At 36.5% G+C, this 20,675-nt stretch overlaps 1 protein-coding gene across 5 annotated transcripts in view; it reads left to right on the top strand.

The window, feature by feature from the left end:
- The window catches only part of Far1 (fatty acyl-CoA reductase 1), a 61,533-nt gene that overhangs the window by 18,672 nt on the left and 22,186 nt on the right, over positions 1-20,675 (top strand). For all 5 annotated transcript variants that reach the window (XM_021659812.2, XM_021659810.2, XM_021659811.2 and 2 more), the window contains 4 exons: positions 7,864-8,058; positions 11,835-12,010; positions 17,345-17,524; positions 19,955-20,132. In XM_021659812.2, coding sequence (XP_021515487.1) covers positions 7,870-8,058; positions 11,835-12,010; positions 17,345-17,524; positions 19,955-20,132 — 723 coding nt within the window. In that variant the 5' untranslated portion in view covers positions 7,864-7,869. The remainder of the gene's footprint in view (positions 1-7,863; positions 8,059-11,834; positions 12,011-17,344; positions 17,525-19,954; positions 20,133-20,675) is intronic.

Here is a 20,675-nt window from a genome sequence, read left to right as displayed (position 1 = left end):
GCAAACCTGATAAAAATGCATCTTGCTCTATCAGTTAGAGCACTTTGAAACACTGTTTCATGTCACTTTGGGTATATGATGTCAGTGAGTATGTTTGTACAAGAGGAGTGTGAATGAAAGAATATTCAGATACTTTTCATTAAAACAGATCGTTGTAAACTATTAAATAACTTTGATACTCAGGGACACAGGACCTCTTTAAGCTGGTAGTAGACCTGGGTTAGTTCAGAGAGAGGCTCCAGGATCACTTAGCAGCTTTCAGGAGCATAGGTGGATTGAATTAGAATCAGCATTTTAACAGTCCATAGGTTGTTTGTGTGTACTCTAATGTTTGGGAAGTACTAGTGGAGGGTTCATCTGTGGCTCCCAAGGAGCACATATGAATGATATGTTTAAATAAGGGTAGACATGGAGGGATGTCCAGAATTTGCTTTTCAATTTGACTGGTGAAGATATTTGAGGTGTTGGCGTATGGAGAGGAACTGCAACAGAAGTCTATGTGGCCTCACCACTTGAATTTAGGGGTTTTGTTTTTTGTTTATGTCTGGAATATTGGGGCTAAGTAGAATTTTCAGTAGAGACCATCACTTCAGTGTTCTGGGGAGAGAGTAGTTAAGAACTAGGCACATTGTGAGGGTGTCAGTGTTCAAGAGAGCGTAAGGGACAGTGAGAAATCAGAATGATTCCCAGAAAAGGAACACGTGGTCTAGGCAGAAGACTTGTGTCATTCCAATTGTCAGAAATGTATTGAATGTGAAGTTTGCAACCCATGTAAGTTTTATCAGCTTATCTTCACCAATATTCTTGCTTTTACTTGAAATTGTGTCTCTTAAGTAATTAAATTATTTGTTAACAGTTTGATGTTAATCACTAGTGTAATACTAAAATTACACATTACACTTCAAATAATATTTAGATTACAGAATGTTGTAAAAAGTTAAGGAATATAGAGGAGCTAATCAGTGTAGATTAAATGTAGCCAACCACCGGGATTGGGCTCGTGAACCAATTGATATAAAGGTGAAAGATCTGGATAGTGTCAAAGTGAGCAGTGTTAATTACAGGAGGATTGTGCTGAGCTGAGTACAAGGACAGTCAGGAGTTTGTTGCCTGGTGATCTTGGCAGAGGCTGGAGGGAAACAGGATTGGCCCTTGAGAAAGTGGTGGTTTAGTGTGTCGTGCTGCAGTCTGTAGCTTTTGTTTTTGCTTTGCTTCATTTCTGGACAACATTTGCAGGTTTTTTGCATGTGCAGAGAAATTGGTCTTGCTCTAGTGTGTCTTGGTAAATTTACTGTACTAGTTGATCGTGATAAATGATGGTAGTTATTTATTTGTATAAATAAGGTACTAGGTTATTCACCTTTACATTGGTACCTAAATGGAGAAGCTTGGGACAAAGTATAGCCAAGAAGCTGTGGCCGTAGTTTCTTCATAGTCAAAGCTTGCTGTTTTTCAACAGCATTTAAGTCCAACACATTTTAAAAATTTAGTGATCTGCATGGGGTTTCCTTGATTACATGTGAAAATGTTTTTGAGTTTATTACACTTGAACAAGACCTCAGAGCTTCTTTTATCTTGATCTGGTTGCTCCACTGTCTTGGGTTTTGTTACAGTGTTCCAGCGAATGAGTTTATCTGAGTAAGATCTTTAAGTAGGTCAGGTTTGGTGGGATAGGAAATAAATATGCTTACTTCTTGACTAAGTATGATGTATTTTTATTAAAACTGATTATGATAGTAATTAAAAACAACTGGTGATTTTTCTAAGTCCAGTTCTAAGTTTGACAATAGATTTCTTTGTATTTTCCTCCTTGTGGTTGGTTACCTTTGAAAAAGCCCTCAGGGAGATCTTGGTAATGTGAAATTGCCTGAAGCAGTTAACAGATTTTTATACAGCTGCATTTTGGTCTGTCAGCTTTGTATGTGGAATGACCTGAAGTTTTAAAGGTGTCTTCATTATAGTAGTAACCTTAGTTCATTTCCCTTTCTTCATAGAGTAGATTCTCATCTATTACATGCACTCAGAAAATGGAAGATGCCCTGAAGTGAAGCACTTGTTTTTTCTTCTGTAGTTGCGCTGTACACCTTAGAACTGAATGACATCTTTAAATGGCCCACTTTAGCCTGTACGTTTACTCTCAACTTCTCTCTGATGCTTTGTGCTCATTATTTTCATGGTACATGTGCCTATCTCACTGAAAGGTATATAGAATTCTCTAATAGTCTCTGTAATTGTGGAATTTAATTAAAAGATACTAGTTGAGATTTGATTCTACCCATACATGTGTACTTAGTGAATTTAGCAAAAACAAAACAAAACAAAACAAACAAACAAACAAAAACTTATGGAAAGTGCTATCTGAAGTTATTGCCAGTCCAGAACCCCAGTCCATGGAATAGTGCCACCCCTATTCAAGGTAGCCAAGGTGGTTCTTCTTTTCCTTGTGTAAAGCTTTTTGGAAATAGGCTAGTCTTACTAGGAGGAGTGTCTCATTAATGCCTTGTATTTTTTTTAAATCTAATTTAGTTGAAAATTGAAATTAACCATCAAAACATTGTATTGAAAGTTTCAATTTAATATTTTTCCCACAGGGCAAGGGGATTTCTGTTTTTTGGTAATAAAAAATATTTTTTTAAAGTGGTAAATTTTTGTGCTTTCATACTTACTGGAAAACTCTTAAGAGTTTAAGTTAAAAATAAGAAAGAGGATCTTAATTTTAATCACTTGTATTTCCAAAACTATTAACATGATTACTCTTCCATTAATACTAGGATTTTTGTTAGGTGAATACAGTTAAAAGTAGCTTATTTTATATATAAGTTGTTATTCCTAGTCATTTTTTAAGCCTTCATTCATGGGTTCTTTAGGCCTTGTTTATCCATAAGACCTGCATGTTCTTTTACAACTAAAAACAGGTTCAGATTAGTAGTAGGTTTAACTTAAGTGGAAGAATCTGGATTTGAATTCTTAGTTAAGAATATATCTTAATGGAATGGATACAGAAATGTGGCATATTTACACAATGGAATACTACTCAGCAATTAAAAACCAGGAAATCATGAAATTTGTAGGTAGATGGTGGGAACTAGAAAAGATCATCTTGTATCCCAGAAACAGAAAGACACACAGGGTATATACTTACTTTTAAGTGGATATTAGACATATAATATAGGATAAACATACTAAAATCTGTACACCTAAAGAAGCCAAGCAAGAAGGAGGACCCTGGGTAAGATGCTCAATCCTCATTCAGAAAGGCAAACGGGATGGACTTCGGAATGGGGAGAAGACAGGGACCAGAACAGGAGCCTACCACAGAGGGCCTCTGAAAGTCTCTATCCAGCAGGGTATTGAAGCTGAGACTCATAGCCAATCTTTGGGCAGAGTGCATGGAATCTTATGAAAGAAGGGAGATAGAAAGACCTGGAGGGGACAGGAGCTCTACAAGGAGAGCCACAGAACCAAAAAATCTGGGCACAGGAGTCTTTTCTCCAACCAAGGACCATGCATGGCAATAACCTAGGACCCCTGCACAGATGTAGCCCATGGCAGCTTAGTGTCCAAGTGGGTTTCCTAGTAGGGAGAACAGGGACTGTCTCTGACATGAACTCAGTGGCTGGCTCTTTGATCACCTGCCCCTGATGGCGAGGGAAGCAGCCTTACCAGGCCACAGAGGAAGACAGTGCAGCCAGTCCTGATGAACCTGATAGGCTGGGGTCAGATGGAAGGGGAGGAGGTCCTCCCCTGTCAGTGGACTTGGGAAGGGGCATGGGAGAAGAAGAGGGAGGGAGAGTGGGATGGGGGGGGGGATGAGGGAAGGGTCTACAGCCGGGATACAAAGTGAATAAATTGTAATTAATAAAAAATAAATTAATTAAAATAAAGAATATATCTTAAGTAGCTTGGTGGTTTCTCTTAATGAGATTTTTAAATGAAAATGCTTTTTCTAAACAGCTGTTGGAAAACACTTTTGTCAAGAAAACCTGAGTGAATTCCTTGAAAGCGATGGTAATACTTGATTTGCCGCAGTTTGTTAGACATTTAACTTGTTTTTGCCGAACTTTTGAATCAGAGAACACAGTGTCACTTGGAAAAGCTTCTGGTTGCTATGTGTCTTCACCTTCTCCAGAAGGGAAGGCTAATCCTTTGCTGTTCTTAGGAGTGCAGTGTCTGTCTGCTTGTCTACCAGTGATAGGAGCTTGTTAAACTCATTCACTAATTCTTTATAGGTTTTCTTCTTGGATTGTCTTTTTTTTTTTTTTAATCAGGATTGCTGATTTCCAGACATGGTATATCTTTGTTCCTTTTGGTAGTAATTATTTTGTAGATGTAATAGTTTTAAACGTTTACCGAATTGCTTTGGTAACTTTATACATGTATAAGGGGTAGTCTGATTATTATAATCCCGTATCTCCTTTCCACTCCTGTTATTACTACACCATAATTCCTTTTAAAGATTTATAGAGTTTAACTATGATTAGGGTTTGGCACTTGGTGGGTTCTTAGTGGGTACACAACTGAAGATAATACTGCCCCTACTCCTGAATGCAGCAGAGAGGAGTAGAGCCCCTGGACTCCTTCTGTGATTGACTGTTGATAGGTCCTTTCTTGTTTAGAGCTATGTCAAATAGCCATAGCTCTTGTGACACATGATGACTATATTGGCTGTGCCATGCTCAGAAGACAGCATTTCAGCAATCCTTCTTCCTGTCTTCTAATTCTTACTTTCTTTGTGCCCGTTTTCCTTGAAGTTTCCTGAGTCTTAGAAGGGGTGGTATAATGTCCTGTTGAGGGCTGCACACATAACCAACACTTATTCTCAGTATCCCAAGAAACCATTGGTCTCTGCATTCATTGCTGTACATTACAAAGCGACGTTTCTCCGAATCTTGGAATAGCATTTGTTTAGGTAGATATTTGGAAAACAGCTTGGTGCAATGTTAATTTACCTAAACAATAGTAGTAAATTGCCCCTTTGGTGCCATGGGGTTTTAGATCAGGTTACAGTACCAGGTATGAATTCTCTGTTGTGGAATAGTCCTCAGATACAGTAAGAAAACAGTTTCTTGTGTAACAGTCATGCACCATTGTATGTGTGAGCACATCTTGCCTGGCAGGTTGGTATGGCAGATTGTAGGGTTCTTGTCTGAGAAAGACAGTGGATGCCTTTACTCTTCCTACAGACTGCATAATAATTTCTGGCACAATGAAAGCTTGCTAGCAGGGAGGAAGCTTCCAACTTGGTTCCAGCTTGATTCTCTACATGCTGTAACCAAGGTGTGTGGTTTTTTCAGCAGTAGGGTCTTATTAAAGTAGTTCTGGTGGACAACCAAGAAGAGTGGCAAGAGCCTGTATTGTTGTCGAAGCCTTGACCTAAGTAGCTCATATGGAAGCATCAGGTACTTGGCATTGAGATTTTTGTTAAGTTACTTTTAGCTTTCAGGGTCATTGTTATATACATGCAATATTCTTATGATTTGTAGGACATTTATAAATGGTTTGAAGGGTGTTTGTAAGACTTAAGTGTCTTTTTGATGTTTTCAGGATCTTAATTTGTGGTTGGGTTGTGAAGGACGAGGTAAGTTAGCTTTGGTAGCTGCTTTTGATTCTTATTTTGGAGATATCTAGTCCCAAGAATTTTTCCTAAAATGGGATTGCTGGTGGAGAGCTTCCTGGAGTATACTTTTAAGGGCCAGGAACAGACAGGTAGGCTAATGCTTTAAAATCTGTTCTGGAGACAAAATGCTGTACAGAATTTTTTTTTTTCCCTGTTGGTTGTTTTTGTTTCCTTTTTGCAGAGTCTCTGCTTTTTCTGCCTCATTAAGGATGTTTGGTGCACCCTAAAGCTTAGTGTATTTCAGTTTTGTCTCAAGCACTCGTCTGGATGCTTTTCTCAAGCACATACAAATACTAAGGCTGGAGCCAATGTTTATACAGGAAATCAGACTGACAGGAGTGGGTCATCTGTTCTGTGTGCATGCTCTTTTGATTACCTTGGTGACTTCATACTCTAATCCAGCTTCTTTATCCTGGGTTTGTTGTTTTCTTCTGGTTTTCATTGGGGGAGATAATAAATACATCTCTGACCTCCTTATAGTACTTTTCTTTTTCTACCACAGCCTTTCTGTCTCTGTCAGTTTATTCTCATCTGTTCTTCTAGAAGTTATTATGCTTTATTCCTTCCCCCTATTGCCTATTTATAGTCTTTTGTTTCTAGATTTTAAAAAATGGGGTTTTTTTTGGAGTGGGAGTTGGGGAATCTTAAGACAGGGGTTTCTCTGTATAGCACTGGCAGCCCTGAAGCTTACTCTGTAGACCAGGCTGGCCTTGAACTCAGAGATCCACCTGCCTCTGTGTCCCTGCTAGGACTAAAAGCATGTGCAACTACCACCCTGCCCTTAAAAAATGTTTTTAATTGAAATAGAATGACATCACTTCCCCTTTGTTGCCTCCCTCTCCTGGCTACCCACTTTCTAACTCCTTTCATTTTTCCCACTACTCTCTCGTTGATGGTCTCTTTTTCTTTGTATTTGTTACATCCATATATGTATATATGTGTGTGCAAAAATAAATGCAGTCTAACCTGTTGAGCCCATTTTTTTGTTGCTTTTGTATATGTGATTTCAAGGCTGACTAGTCTGCATTGGACAACCAATGAGGGTGAGGCTAAATCTCCTCCCATCATTTCATAGTTGTCTGTAGTTGTTGTTTGTTTGTCTCAGAGTGCAATCTCTCTCAGTTTTCCCCTCCTGCATTAACTTGTCCATAGATATTGTTTGAGTCTTGTTTATGCAGACATTTCTAGGAAAGACTGTTTCATGGCTGACTTCCTGATATTCTGGCTCTTAAAATCTTTTCTCCCCTTTAGTGATGTTCCCAGAGTCACAGATGCAGGATCTGTGATACAAATGTGTCTGTTGGTGCTGGGCTCTTCATGATTTGATAATCTCTGCATTGTGTACAGTTGTTTTCTGTAATGCTCTCCATTTCCTATAAAGAGAAGCTTTTTTGAGGAATGGTTGCCACATTTATATCTAGGAAAGGTAGCTCACACCTTTGGATTTTTACAGAACACTAATTATGAGAACCTTGGACGTAAACACATGCATCTGTTACACTTTCCAGCTTAAAGTACTATTGATGGTTTTTCTCTTCTCTAATTGCATTGCATGCCCTCAGACATGTGCTAACATTTCATTTTATGCATATGCATTTCTAAATAGCATAGAGCTTGTATTTCAATATAGTGTAGTCTCCTGTATTAACACACTTCATAGATCTTTCTGTACTCAATCCATTCAACCTCCCTCTCATTTTTTTTTGTGTGTATTTTTTTACAACTTTTTTTTCTTTATTGTCATGAATATGTAGAAGAAAGGACTTGGTATCACCTCTTCCTGTTTCAGTGGTTGATGGCAGGTGATCTGACACCTGGCAGCGTTATTCAAGCTGAGCGTTTGAGTGTGCTGACCTCCATTCAGTGTTATAAATTTCTTTGGGAACAGAGAACCATCATTCAGTTGTATTCAAGGTTTAACAGAAGTTGAGTGAATATTTGAGTTCTTATTGTAAGCAAGTTTTAGAGATTTTTAATTTTTTTAATTTTTAATACAATTGTCCTAAAGAAACTGGGGGCCAGAAAAGGTGAGTGACATGTCTGATGTGATCCAGGAAAGAACAAGGTCTTGATGGAGCTGAAATCCATTCTTGCTTTCACTGTTGTATAATGAACCAAAGGTTAGAGTCTTCTGTTGTCAATATTCAATTTTGATTTTTGCCAGTTTCTTAAAATATTTATGTGGAAACCAAAAGGTCTTTAGTAGGATTGTAAACTAATGTATGTGTTGTCATGTTTCTCTCAAGGTCAAAATGGTTTCAATCCCAGAATACTATGAAGGCAAGAATATCCTCCTTACAGGAGCCACTGGCTTCTTAGGGAAAGTGCTTCTGGAAAAGTTGCTGAGATCGTGTCCTAAAGTGAATTCAGTCTATGTTTTGGTGAGGCAGAAAGCTGGACAGACACCCCAAGAGCGAGTGGAAGAAATCCTTAGTGGCAAGGTAAGTATGGAGGCTGATCATTTGGAAGGGGATAAAAGTATATGCTTGTGTGTAAATTTTGTGAAGCATCATTAGTTTAGTATATTGCTTCAGTAGTCAAAAAACCAGAAACCAAACCAAACAAACAAAAAACATGGGGGAAAATTGCTAAGTTTCTGCATTATGGCAGTGAGCTAGAGTCAGGAAAAGAAAAAGCTTGCTTTTATGATAGACCAAATTTTGTAATAGGGGTTAAGCTACTGTTTGATTGATATTTCAGGTATGCTTTTATAATAGTTGAGACAGGTTACCAGATAGTTTAGTCTTCAGATAACAATAATTAGTTTTTGAAGTATCTACTATGCTCTGAGTCAATGCTTTAATGTACTTTACAGTTTATGAGTACTGGCGTTATTACTCATAATAGTGATAGTTAGCAAAAATCACATGTTCTTATTTGAAAGATGACAGGGGTCATATAAAGTATTAATCATTTTGAACTTTTAGAAAAATATTATTAAAAGTTACTACTAAAACAACTTCAGAATAAAATAACTTCAGAATCATATTAAGCTGGCTCATATTAAGCTCCCAGAAGGAATAAATTTATCTGACATTTATTGATAGTAAATTTGAATTTTCAAAATCAGTTTTGATAGATATAAAGAATCTGACTGCAGGCATAGTTTAGAAAGGAATTTTCACTTACTTTGGAATGAGAATAATACTTGTTTGTGTACTTAAATTATTATTATTATTTGTTATTTGCACCCACTCCCATCCCCGACAGGGTCTTTCTGTACAGCCCAGACAGTCCTGGAACTCATAGAGAACCATCATGTACTTAGATTCTAATAGACTTCTTTAAAAAACAAATGGCAACAAAAGAAAAACAATATCTAGCAAACCCATCCACAACCACCAGCCAGATTTTTCACTATGAATATGTGAATGACCTTCATATGAGTTTATGGTAGTTATTGTCCTGTCATAACATGGTCTGTGAGACCATGCAGCAGGTACTCTTAATTATGTTACTCTTTTTTTTTTTTTTTTTTAAAGCCCTGAGATCTATGTTTTTTTTCTCAGGAGGTTAGAAATTATCTTTATTATATTTTACAGTTTTTCCAGTTAGTTTACAGTAGTATCCTTTAACCATTATTTTTCCTTTTGAGTCTTTGCTTTCTTAAAGACCCATGAGAAAGGAGTCATTAAGAGGCTAGGGCACCACCAGCCTTGCTCTGAGTATAAATGCCTGAGGTGGGTTTTGTTGATTTCGTGGCTCTTTGCTCATTAATGTTGGCATTTTATTATGAAGCACTGTGATTGCTGTATTTAATCACTCTCCCAGTACTCCTTCTTCATAGTAAAAAGTTCTCTTTCAATTTTAAGAAGAAAGAGAAGAGAAGAGAGAATGTACAGGTATAAAGAGGAGATTGGAAGGGATATTATTGAAGTTGATGCCATGTTTGAAATTGAGCCTGAGTAAAATATAAAATTTTTGAGCATCTCTCTGAAGTTTTCAGGGCAGTGTTTGTAAAGTGTCTTTGATTGGGTCTAATTTGTATTGAAAGGATATATTTTATGTTAAAATTTCATAGAATGGTTATGATTCAACCTATATATAAAATGTTTCATCTCTAAATATTTGAAAAGGAAATTGAAATGCTATTTTTCTTTCTTCAGCTTCTAGTGCCCATATAGTACATATTCCACTACATAATACTAGGTCTCAGATGTATAGGAATACCAGTTAAATAAATAAAAATGGGTGCTTGGTGTGAAGAAGCCATTCTTGTGTACTTGAAGTTGACAGGAAGTTTTTTGTTTTGTTTTTTTATTTATTTTTTTTGAGACAGGGTTTCACTGTGTAGCCTTGACTGTCTTGGAATTCCCTGTAAACCAGGCTGGCCTTGCACTCCCAGAGATCAGATTACCTCTGCCTCCTGAGTGCTAGGATTAAAGGTGTGCACTACCACCACCCCACATTAGTAGGAACTTTTAAAGCCCACCGTGATTTTGAAACAGAAAATAAAGAACATAGATGGAATATTTATCCCTTAAGGAGGCTATTACTTAGAAGAATTTTCACCATTCATCATAGTTAATATTTTGGGATGGATAGTATTTTGTTACAAAGTACTGGTCTATTATTGGTTGCACCAAATGTTTCCTGAGGACCAAAATTACCTAAGGTTGAGAACCAGTGATATATGGGAATGCCTCAAGAAAAAGAAACTTGAGTGGAGGGTGGAGGTTTAACTAAAATAGATGGTTATGGGCTATGGATGTAAATACATTAACTCAGTTGGTAGCGTGCATACCTAGAATATGTGGAAAGGTCCTGGGTTCTATTCTCAGCATCCTCCAACAAAACAGTAAAATAGCTAATTGTGAAGTAAGTTTTGAAACATTTGAAAGATATCAGTAAAACTTAAAATAGGAGGTAGTGGTAGCAATAGTGAGTTTAAATAACTGGAGATGATATTGAAAAAGAGATAATGCCTGGTAAAGGGAAGATTTCACCATTGAAGCAGCATGAACATGTCCTAGACTGAGGTGTTAAAAGTACTTGTGGCCTTCCCCTAGGTTCCTCTTTCTCTGCTTGTCTTTTAAATGTTGATATTCTTAAGATATCTGTCATAAGCCTTGATCTGGTTCTGTTAGGTATAGTGAAGTACCTTCTTTGTGTGTGTGTGTGTGTGTGTGTGTGAGAGAGAGAGAGAGAGAGAGAGAGAGAGAGAGAGAGAGAGAGAGATTTGAATGGTTGTCCTTTAAATTAGATTTGGAAGTAGTTTTGTAGTTTGGATTTGGGGTGCTCATTACTGTTGCTATCTGGATGATCTCTTCCATTCTCAGGATTTCCTTCAGTTATTAACTGTATTCAGTCAGTATAATCTATATTGGTTTTGATTCTCCCTCCTTGAACTCCAGATCCACAAAACTAAACCTGTCTTCTGGGATAGACTTGAGTTGATGGAGAGTTGCCATTCCAGGGAATAACTTTGAATCTTCAAAATTCTTTATTTTCAGTGTTTTAATTTAATGAGTGAATTTATTCACGTAACAGATGTTGGAGATTGTATCTGGTCAGGTCCTCTCTCTAGGGTCAGTGTACTGTGCAGAGTAGCTATAGTCCTTGCTCTTCCAGGGTTAGCATTTATCCACCTCCCACCCCAAAGTTAGTAGCAAAGACCAGTTGAGGTTACTTTCAAAAATGTATGTGCTTTTTCATTCTGTGCAGGAATGCTATTCTGCTTTGAAATTTTAGGGTCTTCTCTCTCACATTTGTCCCTATAACTCAACTATGTACCTACATGTTCTCTTGGTCCTTCAGGGCTCTGTTTCAATGTCATTTCAATGTCATTTCCTCCAAGAACTACCTTAAACTATCTTAACTCCAGGGGATACCACATCCTCTTCTGGCCTCTGGGCACTGCACTCATGTGTATAGGTTCATACACATAAAAGTAAGCACTAAAAAATCTTTTAAAAGAGTCAAGCAGTTAGCTGGGAGTATTAGAGTGCTAGACTGTTACTGCCCAGATGTCTGTTATTTCTGAGGCGTAAGGCAGTCTACAGAGTGTGGACAGGGAATGCCTGCCCATGCAGACTGTCATCTGTTTTCTTAGGGCACCGCTTGAACTTCTGAGTCTTGACTCTATGTCTGTAAGATGAGCAATCTTATGTGCCCCATGAGATTAAAAAAATAGCAGTTTTTGGTGGGAAAAGGGTTTATAATAGGGTTTGGAAAGTAGAAAATATTACTCTAGAATAAATATCTTCCCATTTAATAGCTTTTTGACAGGTTAAGAGATGAAAATCCAGATTTTAGAGAGAAAATTATAGCGATCAACAGTGAACTCACCCAACCTAAACTGGCTCTCAGTGAAGAAGATAAGGAGGTCATTATAGATTCTACCAATGTCATATTCCACTGTGCAGCTACTGTAAGATTTAATGAAAATTTAAGGTAAGTACAGAACTTACTAACATTTGAATTTCATACTTTAGAGATTTGTTGTTGTTGTTTTTTGAGACAGAGTCTCTCTGTGTAGCCCTACCTGTCTTGGACTCAATTTGCAGACCAGGTTACTTTAAACTCAGAGCAGTCTGCTTTCCTCTGTCTTCCTGAGTGCAGGGATTAAAGACAATGTACCATCACATCCCACTACAGATAGGATTTTAATTCCTCTTTTTTAGTGAAGTTGTTTTACAGTGATAAGAAAATGCCATATGTTGATAGTAGCTTTTGATGAAATCATTTTGAAATGAAAAGTAGAAGATAGCTAGTATATGCTGACTAGCAAACCTTGCCATGATTTTATGAAATGGGATATAGGCAAGCAGTGGACTAGAAGAAACTGTACTTGGGTAAGAAAGTAGGAATAGTTACTCTGTAGGTGTGTTGGTTACCTTTTTATAAAGTGTCAGAGTCTTCAACTGACGCAGCTGTGTGCCTTCATTCTACAGCACATATTCTAGAATAATAATCAAATTTATGCTCAAGTTTTGTGTACTAAGATAGAAATGGCTTGTATGTTATAGTCACTTCGGTTACATTTGAAAAAACTCTGCTTTAGTGCCATTGTTAAGGGACAGAATGTGTCTAAATACAAGTTTATGTTAGTCTCATTATACAGTCTTATACTTGTTCACTCTCCTAGCCCTACTCACCACATCATAATTATTTCTGTGAAGCAGTTTTAGTGGATGTTTACATTTAAGTAGTGGTAGAACATTGGACTTGGGCCAGATTTTCAGAAATAACTGGAAATAGCCTATAATAGCCACTTAGGGAAAAACCACTTATAACTGTCACCATCTACAAAGCCACAGATATCACATGTATGAAACTGTTACTACCGAGGGAATGCAGCAGGAGGATACTCATGATAACTTGGTGCCTTGGTAAGGAACCAAGATAAGCTTGTATGTGGACCCTTCCACAAAGCCCTGAGGTACATGCTAACTGTGGTAATACAGAACTAAATGCATGTAGTACTGAACAGCATATGTTAAGAGTTGAGGTAAAACTCATTAATTTTCAGACATGTTTCTCAGATATTAAGTGGGGAGACATTGACAGGAATAAAGGATTAGGCAGGAGAAGGGGAATAAGTAGTTGCTTAAGTAGTTGGTCACAGGGTCTTGCAATCAGGACAGTATTAGTTGTCTAGAGAGGAATATTAGGAGGTGAGAGGCCAGCTTGGTGCGGTGGTGTATGCCTGTAATCCCAACACTGAAGGAGGCAGAGGCAGGTGGATCTCTCTGAGTTCATAGGCCAGCCTGATCTACAAAGTAAGTCCAGGACAGCCAAGGCTACACACACAGAAAAACCCCGTCTTGAAACAAACAGACAAACAGACAAACAAAAAAAGAGGTACAAGGCTATGAGAATGGAAATAGGTGTTCCAAAAGGAGTGAAAGTACAGATTAAGATAAATTAGATATATTATTTTCAGACTTTAAGAATATAATATGACTAGAAAAATGCTGCAAAGGGCTTGTAGTATATCCTGGTGCTTATGTGTGTGCATTGTGATGATTATTTTTTTCTAGTTCTGTCTCTGTCTCATGTTGTTAGGTTTTTAGAAATCTCACATAAGGAAATCTACCTCTTTCCACCTCCAAAATAAAAAGAAAACTGTAACTGGAAAACATGTTTATTTTTTAAAATACAGATTTCATGATTACATGTGACTCAACAGTTGTGGAGAATCCCCTTATTTAGCAGAAACATTGGCTATACTGAAGTTAGCTGCTGCACTTTCATCGATATTTTAGAGCCATTATTTGGAGACAGCTTTTCAATTACAGATGCGTACTTCTAAGTTTGATTTCATTGACCCCTAAACATCTGTCTCTATCAAGTTTATTTTTTAAAAGTGCCTCTTACAATAGTGGTAAGAGTTCATCTATGCAGTAGTTTGTGGGGAGTGAGAATAGTGGAAAGAGATGTGTCAAAATGGCCTGGAAACTTATTTAAAATGTAATTTCTTGGGCCTCATTTCAAACATTAACAGAGCCAAAACCAAACCAAACCAAACAACAACAACAACAAAAAAAAACCAAAACAAAAACACTGAGCTCTGGGGCCCTTACAGAGACTGATACTCCAACCAAGGACAATGCATGGAGAGGACCTAAAACCCCATCTCAGATGTAGCCCATAGACTCAGTATCCAAGTGGAATCCCTGGTAAGGGGAGCTTTCTCTGGCATGAACTCAGTGACAGGCTCTCTGATCACCTCCCCCTGGGGTGTGTGTATGTGTGTTTGTTTGTGTGCAGCCTTGCCAGGCCATAGAGGAAGACAATGCAACCAGTCCTGAGTAAACTAGGGGAGGGGCATAGGGGGAGAAAAGAGAGAGAGGGTGGATTTGGGAGGAGATGAGGGAGGGGGCCACAGCTGGGATACAAATTGAATAAATAGTAATAAATGATAATAATAAAAAGAAATAAAAGTTTAAGGATGAGGCCTAGGTACCTTCATTTTTAATAACTCATAGGTGTATTGTATACTGAGAATAAGCTCTGGTATAAAGTTTACAAAAATATTATCAAATAGATTTTGAACAATTTAGGATATCTGTAGGAGACAAATAGGAAAGCTTATTGGCCATTGAAATGGATTTTTTTTTTTTTTGCTTTTTACTTTTGTTTCTTTTTGAAGTGATTTCTATGTCTACATTAGGGAAGTGCCATACTAAAATAGCCTATTTGCTTTCTATCCTTTACCAACAAGGCTGTCTTAAGATGTATTTATGATTTTATAAAGCAAAACATAAGAACTTTATTTCTGTTTATTTATTTTCTAATCTAGCATGTAAAGGACTCAGCCTGAAGTTCAACAAAAAAGAAACTAGGGTTCCATTGAGTGAGGTTAATTAGCCTGGCAGATACTAAAGTAACATGTTTTATTAATATGGTTTCAGGCTTGGGCTTTCAGGTACAAATAGAGTGGAGAGACTCAAGCCTCAGGAGTGTGCCTTGAGATATTCCTCATTTTTGGTGACCTAGAAACTCTGTCACCATTCTCAGGACAGTGCAACAGAATATCCCTTGTGTCCTTTATCCAAAACATTACTCTACTTATCCCCATTGTTTTGTTAATGAGAAGGAAAATAGTGCATTCTCTAATGCTCTAGTGGATAGTATCCTCTCTGTGAAAGGTCTCTTGTTAGATTTCTATTTGAACAGGTGTTTTTTTCTCTCCTTAGTTGAGATTTGGGAGAATCTTAACACCCCACCCTAGTTTCATTAAAAATGTTTTGTTTTGTTTTCTCTTAATTTTTCTCAATAGGATCTCAGGTACAATTGAAAGAAAAAATAGAGTCTAAGAGATCTTTATTTATTTATTTTCCTTTTATGAGTTTCTCCTTGTTTCTAGTGACCCAGAACTTCTTGTCCTGTCCTCAAGAGCTTGTAATAAAATATTCTTAGTCTGTCTCTTCCTAAACAGTATCCTCCTTGTTCCCATTGTTTTCAGACAGATAGATATCAAAGTATTGCTCTACAGTCAGATAAGCTGACTGTATAGTCTGTCCGTGATATATTTCTGACAATATGAGCCTGTTGCAAAGAGCTCAAAGCCATTTTCATTTTTATAAAAATACTTCACACTTGGTATGATGATACATGTTTGTAATCCAAGATTCAAGAGGTGGAGGTAGGAGGATCATAGAATTGAGGTAATCCTAGGCAACGTAGGGAGTTCTAGGCCTTGGGCCACATAACCCTGTCTGATAAAGACCTCCCTCAGAGTTCTTTGGATCTATGTTTGAACATAACATTTTTATATAATTGTGAATATTTTAATAATTTTACTTTTTAAATTTATCATAGAAATAATTTACATGTTTCTTTTCTTTTTTTCTTTTTCTTTTTTTTTGAGACAGGGTTTTTCTGTGTAGCCTTGGCTGTCCTGGAATTCATTCTATAGATCAGGCTGGTCTTGAACTCACAGAGATCTGCCTGCTTCTGCTTTCCCAGTGCTGGGATTAAAGGCATGTGCTATCAATGCCTGACAATTTACATGTTTCTAATGTTTTTCATGGTTATACTTTTAGTGACTATATAATATTCTGTCATGTTGATATGTAAGTTTGTATAATTTTCACTTGATATAAAAACCTTATTTCTTGTTTGAAAAATTAGGCTTAGGTTGAGTTTTTGTTCTGAAAATTAGATTAAAAAATGCATCATTTCTGTAATTGCTGGTATTTTGTCCTAGTTTCTTTTAGATCAGTTGTAATAATTTGTAGTTATAACAGGCAAGTAATATCTGCATACTCTGCCATTTTTCACCACTCAGTAGTTTTGAGTATTCCAATCTGTGTCTTCCCTATCTTTATAGTTTGTGTGTAGGTATATGTGCAGGTGTATGTATGCATGTGTGTGGAAGTCAGAGGACGACATAAGGATTCTTTAGATGCTATTAAGTTTTTCTTTTCTTTCTTTCTAACCCTTTTTTTAGAAGGTTGGAGAAGATGGCTGGAGAAGATAGTTCAGCCATTAAAGGCTAGGTTAGGCTCACAACCAAAAAGATAAGAGATAGGATGTCTCACTGACCTGGTACTCCCTTTATATGTTTATCATGTACAATACATGTGCAATGACTAAATTAAACTAATTAATATGTGTATGACCTCATGTAACTTTTCTTGTATTGAGAACACTTTAAAAATCAATGATTTCCAGTATTCTGGTGTATTGTTATTAAGTCTAAATACCATGTTGTACAGTAGACCTCTTGAGGTTCCATTAAAAAATGCTATGAACACTGTTGTATAGAAAAAGTACTTTGCACCATCTATTTAATACTCATTAGCTGCCAAGAATAACAAATACTAAATGCTTATAAGTTATACTTTTCATTTAATCTTTCCAAATTCTGGTAGAAGATTCCATTACTGTCCTGTTTACAGGTGAGGAAGCTGAGGGGAGTGCTTGTGCAGCTTAGCATCTTGGCAGACAAGCAGGCTACACCAGGATCTGATATCTGATACACCAGGATCTCATATCATCTTTGCTCATAATTTTGTTTTACGTCACAGTGTATGCTTTGTTTTCAAACTCTGTACAGAAGTTTATTTTAAAAATCAGAAAATTTACACATAGTTGGTAGAGTGAGTGTTCTTTATACTAAAATAAAATACACCAACTCAGAGCAAAAGGAGAAATTGCAAATTACTGAAAAATATACTTCTTTCTTTGTATTTCTTTAATGAAATTCAGATTTGGTTTGTAAATAGGTTAAAGAAAAAAAATAGATTTTTACATTTTCATTGTTTCTTTGTCTTTCAGAGATGCTGTTCAGTTAAATGTGATTGCTACACGACAGCTTATTCTCCTTGCACAGCAAATGAAGAATCTGGAAGTGTTCATGCATGTGTCAACAGCCTATGCCTACTGCAATCGAAAGCATATTGATGAAGTAGTTTATCCACCCCCTGTAGATCCCAAGAAGCTGATTGATTCTTTAGAGTATGTTTGTTTGAATCTTATGCACATTGCTTTTAATCCTAAGACTTTGGATCCAAATTTATAATCCCCCCCACCAACTGCTACACACACACACACACACACACACACACACACACACACACACGTGTTTATCTCTGCATATCTTCTTCCGTATTGTACAGAATTATGTCTGTTGATGAGGTCAGTGTAGAGTTTTCCCTTTGGGTCAGATAATGATTGGAGGAAGGTCACTGAATAATTAATTATCTATGTGTTAAAAGCTTTGTTTTTTTAGGTAGTCAGTGCTAGCGCCAGTGGAAATCTGAGACCAATGGCTACTTAACCACAAGGTTCTAGTTTATTAAAGGATCCCCTCCCTCCCATGACAGTACCTATAGAGAGTCCTTTCATTTTAAAGAGAATCATAGGGATTATAGTCCTTAAGAATACTCCTAATGTTACCATCTTTCTAAGGACAGGGATCCCGTCAGCAGTTTGTTCTATGAACAATACTTGTATTTGGTAGATGTAGAAGTTTATGTGAAGTGTACACTACACAACCTAGCCTTCACTTACTTTTTAGTCTGTGCTTTCTTACCACAGGAAGCATGGGTTCTTTTCCCTTTGTTTGGATTACAATACAGAAGCATTCTAATAGCCATTATATCTTGACATGTTTGTTTGTTTTCAAACAGTGTATCTATGGACTTTTTTTATAGGTTTTGTTTTTTATTGGTCCCATCTTTCCTCACAGATAATTCCATTTACTTTTGATTCTCGCCATCCCTTGATTTCTCAAGAATTAAGCACACATGACCTTTTAAACAAAAGCTTTCCATAATGAGGACATGGATTGTAAGAAAATCAATACCAGAGATGATTGAGACATTCCTTAAGAAAATTACCTACTTTTATTTTATGACTTAATTTCATAGTGGTTCCTAAATATAAAGCTCATTTTCCTTACAGATTAATAGATGCATTTACAATTCTGGAGAACAGTGAAGTTAATGAAATGTATTACTTTTTGACTTTTTGTCTTATCAGGCATCTAAGGAAATGAGCAGAGCTTGTAACCCAGATCTTTTTCTCCTTTCCTTGTTTATAAAGAAACATATAGTAAATAATTAATGAGTTTGCTTTGTAAACTCAGGAGAATAAAGTTTACTTGCCTGAGTCTTTTTAATCTTTTTTTTTTTTTTGAAAAGGGGATGCTTATTTTTCTGTCAACTACTTATCCTATCCAATTTTCAAAACTCTTCTCCACTTTAGTTTTCCACAAACTGCATAACTATGTAACTGCAGTTTAATGTTAGTATTCTTTCACAAACACAAAAAAATTCCATATGTGGACTTATTTTAAGCTTCCCTGGTTATTAGTATGGGTATCATAAGATTGTGACAATATGCAGAATCTAATTTTATGCTGAATAGACAAAAAGAACAAGTGTCTGGAAATGAGGACATTGCACCTTAGAGTAAAATGAGGAATGACCATTGACATCACTTGATTATGGTCCTTTTACAGGTGATTTTCAGAGACACTGATGTCATTAAAGAGATGGCTGTATTGTAGGTTGTTAATTGAATTTTAATAACAAACTTTAGTATTGATAACATACTTCAATATTTAGTAACATACAGTAATATTTTTATTACTAATGTTAGTATTTGTTAGTCTCACTTGTGAGGATATACAATTCTAGTCGTTCATCTTAAATATTTAGACTATTAGACATTGTATATTTTATATATGAATAGCAAATATATGTATCATCATGTTACTTTATTCGATAGTAATAAACAGATCTATACTTTCTAATGAAACATTTGAGGCCTGATATATTTTAGAATTTATTTGAACTTTGGAAAGGAACTCTGATGTAAGTACTATGTGATTGATTTTAAATTACTTCACTTTGGTTTATAGTAGCATTCCTGTTCAAAGACACACAAAATGCGGAGTATTTAAACTAAATGATGTTTTGTAAAGATTGTGAATTAAGTTTCCTCTCTAACAAACTTAATTAGGAAAGGACCTTTGGCTTTTATTTGATATAGGAGTTGTAGATTATGGACTTGTAGTTGATAATTAAAGACACTACCTTTTTTTCCCTGTTAGTAAAAGTTGTTTTTAAAGTTGGGTGTGGTGGCACACACCTTTAATCCTAGCACTCAGGATGCAGAAGCAGGTGAATCTTTGAGTTGGAGGTAAGCCTACTCTATAGAGCAAGTTTCAGGACAGCCAGGGCCACATATAGAAACCCTGTCTTGAAAAACAGCAACAAAACAAACAAGAGAGAGAGAGAAAAAAGAAAGAAAAGAAAAGGTTATTGTGAAACTGGGTAAACCAGAGCAACACATAGGTCTGTTCAAAGTTCATTTAAGTAGGTTTTTATCTACGATAAAATATTTGGAATTTTCGTGCATGTAATTTTTTTTGTTTGCCAGATGGATGGATGATGGCCTGGTAAATGATATCACACCAAAATTAATAGGCGACAGACCTAATACGTACATATACACCAAGGCGTTGGCAGAATATGTTGTGCAACAAGAAGGAGCAAAGCTAAATGTTGCCATTGTAAGACCGTCGATTGTTGGTGCCAGTTGGAAAGAACCTTTTCCAGTAAGCTCTTTACAAGTTTTAAGTAATTGGGATTTAGAGTTTTAAGTTATAACTGTATAAGGAGTTGGGGTGTGATTTGAGAGCAGTGTTAGGTGCTGAATGAGCTTTAACCGTCACAGAGCTAATGAGCATAGGGAGAGGTACCGTTATTCAGACTTCTATTTCTAAGGCTTCTGAGTGTATGGAATGTAGATTAACAGTTTTAAATTCTAGCAGAAAATCAAATCAGCAGTTCTACACTGTGTCTTCAGTAACGGATATTGTGATTTCATCTGTTTTCATTGTCAGAAGCAAGTTCTGCAAGAATTGTATCTTTTCACATGTAGATTACAAAGCTAAGAAAAGTATGAGATTTCTTTGATAACTTGCTACCAAAGAGTATGAAAGGTGTTAGATACTTTTAAGTCCTCTGGATAAGATTAGACAAAAACAAAAGCCAGTAAGTAAGATGATTCAGGAAAAGAACAAAACAAAACAAAAAAGCTCCTGAGGTCATTATAAATACTAGTAAGCGATAGCCTGTCCTTTGTTGTTTTGGTAATC

Source organism: Meriones unguiculatus, chromosome 14, assembly GCF_030254825.1.
Source record: "Meriones unguiculatus strain TT.TT164.6M chromosome 14, Bangor_MerUng_6.1, whole genome shotgun sequence".
In the NCBI taxonomy this organism is placed as follows: Eukaryota; Metazoa; Chordata; class Mammalia; order Rodentia; family Muridae; genus Meriones; species Meriones unguiculatus.
The sequence above is the reverse complement of the archived record's forward strand: the minus strand, read 5'-3'. Positions and strand labels throughout refer to the sequence as shown.